General features: G+C 36.7%; 1 protein-coding gene across 7 annotated transcripts in view; it reads left to right on the forward strand.

The window, feature by feature from the left end:
• Positions 1–10195, forward strand: part of TBC1D19 (TBC1 domain family member 19) — a 156902-nt gene extending 146707 nt beyond the window's left edge. For 6 of the 7 annotated variants that reach the window (XM_047719057.1, XM_047719062.1, XM_047719063.1 and 3 more), the window contains 3 exons: positions 3826–3941; positions 8707–8777; positions 9771–10195. In XM_047719057.1, the coding sequence (XP_047575013.1) occupies positions 3826–3941; positions 8707–8777; positions 9771–9845 (262 nt within the window). In that variant the 3' untranslated portion in view covers positions 9846–10195. The remainder of the gene's footprint in view (positions 1–3825; positions 3942–8706; positions 8778–9770) is intronic. The other variant, XM_047719058.1, reaches the window with a different exon arrangement.
• Positions 10196–11242: the final 1047 nt, after the last annotated feature.

Raw genomic sequence — 11242 nt, forward strand, 5'->3', positions numbered from 1 at the left:
GATCGTTAGTTTGAGACCTTTCTTCTTTTCTAATATAAGGAATATTATTATAATTTGCCTTCAAAGCACCACATTACCTCCACGCAGCAAATTTTGATATGTTGTGTTTTCATTTTAATTCAATTCACAATGTTTTTTCCTCTCTTTCTTTTTCTTCCTTCCTTCCTTCCTTCCTTCCTTTCTTTCGAGAGAAAGAGAGCGTGTGTGGGAGGGGCATAGGGAGTGGGCGGAGAGAGAAAGAGAATTTCAAGCAGACTCCCCCCCCACACCCCCACCCAGCACAGAGCCTGTTGCAGGGCTCCATCTCACAACCCTGAGATCATGACCTGAGCCAAAATCAAGAGTCAGGTGCTTAACTGACTGAGCCACCCAGGCGCCCCTTGAAGTGTTTCTAAATTTCTCTTGTGACTTTCTCTTTGATCATGGGTTATATAGAAGTGTGTTGTCTAATTTCCAAATATTTGGAACGTTATGAAACCTTTCTATTATTGATTTCTATTTTAATTATGTTGTAATTAGACGACATGCTTCATGAGATTTCAATTTTTAAAACGTGCTGAAGTTTGTTTTATGGCCCAGAATATGATCTGTCTTGGTGACTATTCCAAGTACGCTTGAAAAGAATTCATATTCTACTGGTGTTCAGCAGAATGTTCTGTAAATGGCAACATAGTCAAGTTTTTGATAATATTGAAGCCTTCTATAGACTTATTAATTTTCTGTCTACTTTCTCTATTAATTATTGAGAAAGAAATGTTAGTCTCCAGTTATTAATGGGAGTGTGTCTATTTCTTCCTTCATTGCTATATATGTTTTTACTTCATGCATTAGAAGCTCTGTTTTTAGAAGAACTGGTCCCTTTATCATTATTTAATGTTTTTATTCCTAGTAATAAATCTACTGCATTTGATATAGCCATCCCAGCTTTCTTTCAATTACAATTCATATGTCCTTTTGGTTTTAGTGTATTGATTATCGATTTCTTTATTTTCTAAGTGGCTTTCTTGTCAAAAGTATAGTTGGGCCTTCCAGTACGGCAATTTGTCTTTTTAATTGTTGTGTTTATTCCATTTATATTTATAATTGATTTTATTGATTAAAGTAATAGCAATTGATATCATCTATCTTGGTAGACATTTTCTATTTGTTTTTTGAAAGATTGTACTTATTTACTGACACAGAGAGTGAAAGGGAACAAGCAGGGGAGCGGCAAGAAGAGGGAAAGGGAGAAGCAGGCTCCGCACTGAGTAGAGAGCCCAGTTCAGCAAATTCATTCCCAGGGCCCTGAGATCATGACCTGAGCTGAAGGCAGACACTTAACCAGCTGAACCACCCAGGCGCCCCTATTTGTCTTTTTTATTCTATTTTTCCTCTTTTCCTGCCTGCTTTTGAACTGAGTATTTTTTATTCCATTTTATCTCTACTATTGGATTATTATTTATACCTTTCTTAAACCATTTTTTTGATGGATGCCTGTCTTAGTTCAGTCTGCTATAACAAATTACCATAAACTGTGTAGCTTATAAACTACTGAAACAGTTCCCACAGTTCTGAAAACTGAAAGTCTAAGATCAGGGTGATAGAGCATGGTTGAGTTCTAGTGAGGACCCTCTTCTAGGCTGCAGACTGCCAACTTCTTATTGTATTCTTACATGGTGGAGAGCAGAGAAGAGAAACTAACTCTGTCATGATTCTTATGAAGGCACTAAGCCCAACCCTGAATGCTTCATTCTCTAACTATCTCATTTCACTTACCACCCAAAGACCCTCCCTCTTTGACTACTCCCCATGACACTGGGGGGTAGGTCTTGGTTTGGGTTTGTTTTTGTTTTTGTTTTTTTAATTTATTTATTTATTTATTTATTTGAGAGAGAGAGAGAGAATGAGAGAGAGAGAGCATGAGAGGGGGAAGATCTGAGGGAGAAGCAGACCCCCCCCCAGCAGGGAGCCCCATGTAGGACTTATCAGCAGACTCCAGGATCATGCCCTGAGCTGAAGGCGGGTCACTCAACAAACTGAGCCACCCAGGCACCCTGGGGGGTAGGTTTCAACATGAATGGGGGGCTGGTGGAATGACAGGAAACTTTCAGTCCATAACAATGTCTTAGGGCTTACAGTATACATTTTTTAATTAATCACATTCTACCTTCAAATAAACTCCCTGGATGGCTTTACTGGTAAATTCTGCCAAACATTTCAAGAAAAATGTTTTTTCTCTTTGTCTTTAGTTCTCAGCAGTTTAATTAGGATGTATCTGTAAATATTTTTTTCTGCACCATACTTACTTTCCTTTTCTTCTAGGATTCCAGTGATACAAATGTTGAAACTTGTGGTCTCATTCCAGAGGTCCCTGAAACTCTACTCATTTTATTTTCAATCCATTTTACTCTATGGTTCTAATTAGATACTTTCTGTTGATCTATATTCAAATTCACTGGCTCTTTTCTCTGTCATTACCATTTTGCTATTGGATCTATCCAGTGAAGGTTGTTTTTTGTTTTGTTTTTGTTATTGTATTTTTCAGTTGTAAAGTTTCCATTTGGTTCTTAAGTCATAGAACTGTGCCTTAATAAGGGTAAATTTTACTCCCCATAAATTATACCTCAATAAACTATTTCCAAGAAACTAATTCTGTACTATATATGGGTGGAGCACAGTGTGTGGTGCTGTTGTTCTAATAACACACCATGAGGGATCCAGTAAAATGAAACTAGATGACATTAATAACTTAGACTTAAAAGTCAAATGATCTTTTTAAATTTAAAATATCTGGTAGCCAAAACTTTCTTCAGCATTTATAAACAGATACTCTAAAACCAACCAAAAAGTTTAATTTGTCAATATTACTCTCTGCATGTACTTTGTTATATTAGAATAATAGTTATCTAGTCTTGAGGAATTTCTGAAAACTTAGGGGTGTTTTTCGGTCTTAAGAGAATTAATACCACATCAACAATGGCAATCTCCAGGTCCCATTCTCTTGCTTTAAGAAAATAGCACCTATGTAATATTGTAACAGCTCCAGCAAAGAGTTTGCCTAGCACCTCTCAGGGGCAATCGAGTGATGTTTAGATGCTAATAGATAGTACAGAGTTCATTTCCTGATTGCAGAGAGAAATTATTATTATAACATAACCTACTTATAAGTAATGGGATCCCATATCTCTTGGGTTTTGGCAGGGGGTTTGTTTGTCGTTTTTTGCAAAATCAGTTGAATTTTCTGGTTGACTTTTCAGAGTTCTGATAACCTCTCATTAAAATGGAGGGTTTGAAATCAGAAATCTAGTTTTAAGGTCCTTTATAGTTTTAAAACTATTTTTCTTTATCTTCAAAGACTCCTGCCTGTTGTTTTATTTTATTCATACTATGTAGCCATTTGACTAAAAAATATAGGCATATAATGCATTGAATTGGAAAAGCGTACAGCTAGCAAGCACTTTTTCAAGCATTTTGAATAAAAATTCAAATAATCATGATTCAAACTGTTAAGAACTTTTGACTCTTCAGACCACCTCATTGATACCTAATGAGTTCAGACCCTGAAAACAGAACATAGAAGTGAGTTTTCTGAAAGCTGAACTATATAACACAGCAGGTCAAATTTTTCCTCTTAATATGTCGAGACCATTAATTTGAAGACTCATGGTTTCTCACCATTACCCTTCTGCAGCTTTTAAGAAGGCGTGTGAAATTTAAAATCAGGTGATTTCTAAGCCTCACAGAGAAGTTACCTGAACAATAGAATTGGTTGGCTCTTCTGATACTGCCTTTTTGTAAGAAGAAAAGCCCCTGTTAAGATGCATTTTCTTTTTCCTTTGCTTACAGACTTCGCATATCCTTTAAGTGGATGGTTCGAGCTTTCTCTGGATACTTAGCTACAGATCAACTCCTGCTTTTGTGGGATAGAATCCTAGGATACAACTCTCTGGAAATTCTTGCTGGTAATAAGTGCTTGTTTGTAAAACACATGTTTCTATAATAAAGCCCTTTTCCTTTCTAACTTTCATCATCTGTAACTGCAGTTTGAGTCTATAGTTATCTGTCATTTCTAATTCATAAATATTTAACAGATTTGTCTGCCTTAGAAAACAAGTACTGAAGTTCTAAGATCTAGATACTTCTCTGTACCTTCCCAACACTAGTGTGTTCCTCGTCTTTCTTTCTTTGCTCCCAGGAAAGTCCATTTCTCCTCCCTCATTTCTAGTTGAGCCAGGACTTTCTATACCTCTGTGACGTCCATGCAGCAGATTGTATACTGCATTTCTGTTCCTGGCTTCCCTGATATCTCTGCGTCTGGGCTGTGCCCCTTCCCAACCACTGCCTAAAATCCACACTGACATGGAGCCTCCCTACAGAGTAGAAATCTCAGCTCTCCTGGACTTCAGCTTCTACTGAACTCAAAACATTTTCCTTCTTTTTTTTTTTTTTTAAGATTTTTTTATTTATTTATTTGACAGACGGAGATCACAAGTAGGCAGAGAGGCAGGCAGGGGGAGGGGTGGAAGGAGGCTCACCACCAAGCAGGGAGCCCGACTTGGGGCTCGATCCCCCAGGACCCCGGGACCATGACTCGAGCCGAAGGCAGAGGCTTTAACCCACTGAGCCACCCAGGCACCCCAACTTTTTCCTTTTTGCTAACAGTCTCTGACTCCTGGTGGTTGAGTTTCCCCTCTTAGGTATTCTCTTAAGCCAAAAAATATTTCTTTTTTTTTTTTTCCAGGAAGCCACAGATTTATCTTTTAGTTATAATTAAGTACTTCTTACAATAGATATACACATAAGACAACTGTATGATAATACATAGGGCACAGATTTCTTGTTAATTATATTACTTTGTTTCTCTTATCCAAAATAGGCTCAGTTATTTTTAATCATTGGGATTATCAGGAAGTTCAGATAAATAGCACAAGGTTTTCACAATAATGGATGGAGAGTAGAAAAGTTTGCAGAGTGCTGGGTCCAACCTTTTCCAATTGTGTAATATTGAATAAATTATATAACCTGTGTGAGACCTTCATTTTCTTACCTTATACTGATAGCATTGTAAAGACACCTCGCTGGGTTTGTGGAAATAGTGCTTAATTAAAGAAGACCCTTTTCTTGCAGAAGATTCTTTAGGTACCATATTAACATATTCTTGAATGCTGAGAGGTCTAGAGTAATTGTATGGCATTTTAAAAAGGAAAATTACAGTAATAATAAAGTGCCAGGAAGATCAATGTCACCCTTGGTATAATCACATATACCACTCACTGATGTTAATAACTCCTACTATCCTTCTATCTCAATTGGGTTTTAAGCCCACACAGATATGACTTAGGAAAGAAGGGTCTGCCCTCATTTCTCTTGGCTGAATGGCAGTGATACTTATAATCTAGAGGTAGAGGAATCCTAGCAGTCCTCAGGTATGACTCCTTTTAGATGTTTCTGATAGGCAGTTCTCATCCTCTGCTTGAACTCATCAGTGTTGGAGTCCTTGTCTACCAACATAGCCCATTTCACTTCTGGACAATATACCTTGTTATAATGTACTCCTGTTAAACCATGGTCATCATCATGTTTTTTCTACTCTTGCCTTTCCCCAAAGCTTCTACTCTCCAAGCTAAGAAGCCTTGTTTTCTGCTACCATTTCTCAGGCAACAGGATTTTAGACTTTCTAGCAAATAAACCTCTTCTGGGTATGTCATAAATTTTGAAGAGTGTTGTGTATAGCTTTTTATATCATTGCAAAAAGATATTAGAGCATGTTAAAGAAGAGGGTTCAGTACAAGAAAGTACCTTCTAATAATTAGGATTTTTCAAAACTAGAATGGGCTTTTAACTGTCACCCAAAAGTTAAGAGCTTTCCTACTGGGAAAGAAATGTTGAATTGGAAGAACTTCAAGACCTCTTTCAGTTTAAATCTTCTCACTTTGTGACTTATCACACCCCACTCCCCAGCAAATTCTCAAGTGAGAGAGAAATAAATGAATGTTGAATAACGCATTTGCTCTAAACTAGTACTCTGCTGTGACTTAATACATTAATAAAAATGTTACTGCTGATAGGTAGAGAAATGCAGTCTGCACTTTTGTACCCATCCCCTTTCCCTGAGTCTTTTTTTAAATCAACAGAGAAGAATTATAGAACATCTAGAAATGGAACTAGACTGGTGGGGACTCCCCTACCATGAATCCAAATAAGGAGCCACGGGTTAGATCATTTCATGTAGGTACACCCAAATTAGTTTTTATTATTTCAGATGTTTTTGAAATGGATATTTTGGGGCATTTAATACTAAATTGTTAGTAAATATTACTGGCTTTAATTTTAAATTAATTGGGTCTTTTTAAAAACAGTTTAAAGCATAGGTGTCTTGATGCTTATGATAGAGTTGCTTAGAATTAAAATGATGGGAATAGCTTAAAAAACTACAGGTAAATGTGAGAGTTTCTGTGTTTCCTGTGAAGCATGATTGCAGCTGAGAATATCACAAAGTGGATTTTTACTCCTTGACAAAAAAACGTGTTCTGCGGAAGGGCTGGGCAAATCAAACATGAAGCAGACGCAAAGGAACTTCTGTGATGTGACACCAAGATAAATAAAGGTTATGAGCACATAAGCACTTGGGATGCTGAGGTCAATTAGTGAACTGATCTTTTTTTCCTCCCTCTTATCTACCTTTGGAAAAACAATTTCCCGCCATGTAAAACTCTTTCCTGCTACAGCAGAAAATGTGGCCATCCTGTCAAGCTTTCACCAACTCTCTTAAATCACACATAAAAAAGGAAGTAACAGTCACACAGTCCTTAGCTTCTCAAATGTCCCCATTGTCAAAATGATTCCAGATATTAGGAATCTATAAAGACGTTGCTGGTCCACAGAAATTATTTTCTTTGATATTCTTATAAATTTAGAAGCTTAGTGACTTTAAAGTACTTAAGTTTTCTCCTTTTCAATTGAAAGGTAAATTCTTTGTCCCTGATCTCTTGTATCCCTTGTTACATATTAAATAATCCCAGCTTGATCTGACCTTTTAAATTTTGTTTTACTGCTATCATCTTTTTTTTTCCTCAGAGTTTTCCTAACTAATTGCAATGTTGTTGTTTTTTTTTGTTTTTGTTTTTGTTTTTGTTTTTGTTTTTGTTTTTGTCAGACTGTCCAAAATCTGTTGTACCCTAGAAAAATGCCTATGTTTCCCAGTCTGGTCTGGTTGCACTCAGTGTCTGTCTGGGGAAATTAAGAGGTCTGGATGCTGATTTCCACTCCTCAGGCACAGCCACCTACCTGTCAGAGCCCAGAGTCACCATAGCATCGTGCTTCAGGCCATCTCTGGAAAACCATTCTGAAGGATAGCAGAGATGACAATTCATAGGAGAGCACCCAAATTTTCATATCAGGGAAGGGTCATTACTACTTACCTTCAATCTCACTAAAGTCATCAGAGTGAATGGTTAGATGCGCAGGCTCCAGAGCCAGGGTTAATTTTCAATCTACTATTTTCTACCTGTGGGACTCCAAACATGTCCTCCCAACTCACTGGGCCTCCATTTCCATCTTAATATAATGGGGCTAGCAGTGGTACTTAACTCATAGAATTGGAGTGAAAATTATCATTAGCATTATTATTATTATTCCCATAGTAAAAATGTACTTAAAATACATATATATGTATATATGTGTATATATGTGTGTGTGTGTGTGTGTCTATATATATATATATATATATATATATATTTGCATTAGCTGTGCCATATACTTAGGAGGCAGTCTTTTAATAATTTTGAAGATTCCTTACCATTTATTTCCTAAATTTCAATGACTTATTGGGTAGAGAGGAAACTACCACCACTGGTGATAAAAAAGAAGAAACAAGGGAAGGTCAAGAGTTATCTTGAGGCAGCACCATCTCTGGGTCAGGGTACCCACCTCTTACTTGGGTCCTTTTGCTGTTCAGTATGATGCATTCCGTCACATGGGGTTTTATGGCAGATTATGTAGTAAGGATTACATGTTGTCACATGCATCTGATGGATATGACAAATATTGGTTTCTACTCCGTGTACATTATTAACCTGTGAGGTGTCCTATGATTTTTTTTCAAAATTTCAACTTCTTTTTCCTATAGCCAACATTAATATAAATTTCAGGATCAGTCCACAGCAGCTCTCCCCACAGAACTATCCATTTATGACACTCTATGAAAGGCAATGCTGAATATGAAAGTGTAACTATAACAAAATACTAAAAAAATATTTTTTTTAGAAAAGGTTTATTACACATGTCTATCAGGACACCTCCTTCATACAGACGAAACATGATCTGATGAATTTAAAAATACAGTCTTCATATAACTTCAGAATCCTGTTGCATTAGTAAGAAACACCTGCATCAAAATAAACCTTTATTTATCTGTATTTATTATATTGTATTTGTTATTTATTTATATTTAAGAACTTACGACTTAACTGATAGGTAGGAAAGAAGCAATTTATAAAATGGGTCTTTTAAGACCACTGAATTTTCCTTTTTCCCAAAACTATGGGCTTTGGTCTATCTAGCCATCAGGCACTCCATCCTCTAGAGACGACTTCCAGTCCTCACGAGGTCTTCGTGCAGAACACGCGCGTGCAGTCATGTAAAGCGTGCGTTCTGAGCTCTCCTGGTGGGGTGTGGGCATCGCAGGCAGTGTGTCAGGCTGTTGAAATAGTGTGCATTCTTTTCCAGTGCTGGCAGCTGCTGTGTTTGCTTTCCGAGCAGTGAACCTGATGGAGGTGACATCACTGGCCGCAGCTGAAGTAAGGATAAGTTTACTCGGAGGGGATGGAAATAGTTCCTGAGAGATTGCCAGGCTCAGGCCCTTAAGTCTCAGATGCATAGGACACACATTACTCATAACCTAATTTTTTAACTCGGTTAAAACCTGTAAGTTCCAAGCTAAGTAATAGTAAGTATTCAAAATTCCTTAGTTGAAGACAATCTTCATGTGAAGGAATCACAAACAAGCTTATTACAGGAAACCATTATAACCATTATGGGAAACAAGATGCCCAGTAATTTTAGTAGCGACTATTGGGTCTTCGGTTGCATCTTCTTATTATTTTCTTATTATGTATTCTGCTAGAACAAAGAAAAACTTTGAGAGAGTTAAAGAGCATGCATTCAGATGATACAGTAAAGATACAAGCCTTTTTGGTTATTTTTAATAATGAGTTAATTCTTTAAAGCTGGTTTCTTTTCAATATGTTTTCAGTTGAAACATAGTTCAATTAAATAGTGACTTACCATATTAGTCTATTTGTTATCTCACATAAAAATTTAAATATTACCCCTAAAATAGCTGCCTACATTCTTTGTTTAAAGGGAAGAGGATGTTTATGCATCTTGCAATTGAATAAACATTAGTTCCATCTCCAAATGATTTCCTGAAGCCAGATACTCCGTATACTAGAATAACGGGACCAAGATTCATAATGTACGTTTATTTATAGAAGCAAGTTGAAATGTTAGACCTCTTATAAACTCCTGCTACCTTGTATATTTGAAGAAGGCTCAAGACAAAAGTCCAGGTTGTTTTCTACTGCATGTTTTAGCATTTTGCACATGTTCTGACATTAATACGTTCAGAAAAGAGAAGGGAGGTTGTAGTTTCTGTACAGATTTAGGACACACATGAAGAACTTAGAGGAGGGGGTCAATGCCAGGCTTACATTGCAGTCGTGTTTCTGTTGTGGCTTCCCTTGCCCATTAGAATACTGATATTAATAATCCTTTTTGTTCTTTTGTTTCAGGCAGTTCTTGCTGACCTTTCTACTTTAAAAGTTATGCCTCTTCTTCAAATTTTTCTGTTTGCTACTGTCACCTGATCTTCTTCAAGGTCACTGACAACACATCTAGTTTTTCATTAGAAAATAATCATGAACTATGCAAACTGCATAAAACCAAAATGAAACTTTGCATATAAGCCAATAAAGATCATGTTCCCTCTTCAGTTAAACCTAAGTAGTTTTTCACTTTTTGAAACAATAACTCCACACACCAAATATTGCACTGCATGCTGCTGGTTTTCAAGAGAGAAGCAATAGACATGACTTCTGCTGAATTGAGCATACTATATATATACTCCTGACTTGTAAAAGGCATGTAACAATATATGCAATAAGAACTAAAGATACTGTAATAAACTTGAAGAGGTAATATAGCCTCTGGGACAGTTTTCTGATGTCAGTTTGTAAATTTATCTCTAGATAATGTGTCATTTTGTCTTGTAAATTGCTCTTCACTCAGAGCCAGGGGTGGAGTAGACTGTGGGAAGATTTGGAAAAGTTAATGGAATTCAAATGTACTTTGGTGTTCTTAATGACTTTGTCTCACTGAGATCTTCTAGATCCCTTTCCACTTTGTTTCTCCCTGAAAGGTCTCAGTGGAGCAGGTCAAAGAGAGTTGTCTCCATCCAACAGTATTTTCTTCATCACTTTCTGAAAAAAGAAAATTATGGAGTGAGCCCTTCAGACTTCTCAACCTTCCACCTCTTGCTTAGAAGACTTGACCCTGCCGGAGTCTGTTACTTTGGAAGTATGCAAAGAGGACACCCACGGAGTCAATGAAGGGAATGAAAAATCAAAGGCATATCAGCTTTTGCTGAATCTTGCTTTAACAAGATTTACTTCCAGGACAGAGCAGCTGAGAAACTAGCAGTAGGTATGATATAAATTTATTTTAGAACTGAAGACATTATGGCGGGCATCAGCCTTATTTTGGTCTTTACTGTAAATGAAGGGTTTTATTTTCTGTCACTTCCTAAAGACCTACCACTTCTGTAATTTGGAATGACAGAATGTGAAAAAAAAGTCCAAATTCAAGATGCTGATCGTTTCAACACAACTTCAAATCAAGACATTGATGCTCTTACTGAATGCCTAGAATTATATTAAGTTTTGTCCAGAAGTATTTCCTGACACTCTTATTTAAAGAGTATATATAAATTAGGTAATGTCGGAGGGTTAGCACAAGACTGCAAGTGTGATGGAGTTTGATAGAATTATTCATTTGAAAATCTTTATTATATGCTTTATTCGTCAGGTACTTATTGAAAACAAAATAATTTATGACTCAGTGAATGATTCTTAAGAAGCCCCATTTCATTGCTTCTGAAAGTGATTCAGTTATAATCATACTCTTTGCCATTGGGTATATGCAAATGCATATTCATCACAAAGATAAGCACACGCCTTTGACTTTCTTCCTTGTTAGAGTTTGAAAT

This window comes from Lutra lutra, chromosome 2, assembly GCF_902655055.1.
Source record: "Lutra lutra chromosome 2, mLutLut1.2, whole genome shotgun sequence".
Classification (NCBI taxonomy): domain Eukaryota; kingdom Metazoa; phylum Chordata; class Mammalia; order Carnivora; family Mustelidae; genus Lutra; species Lutra lutra.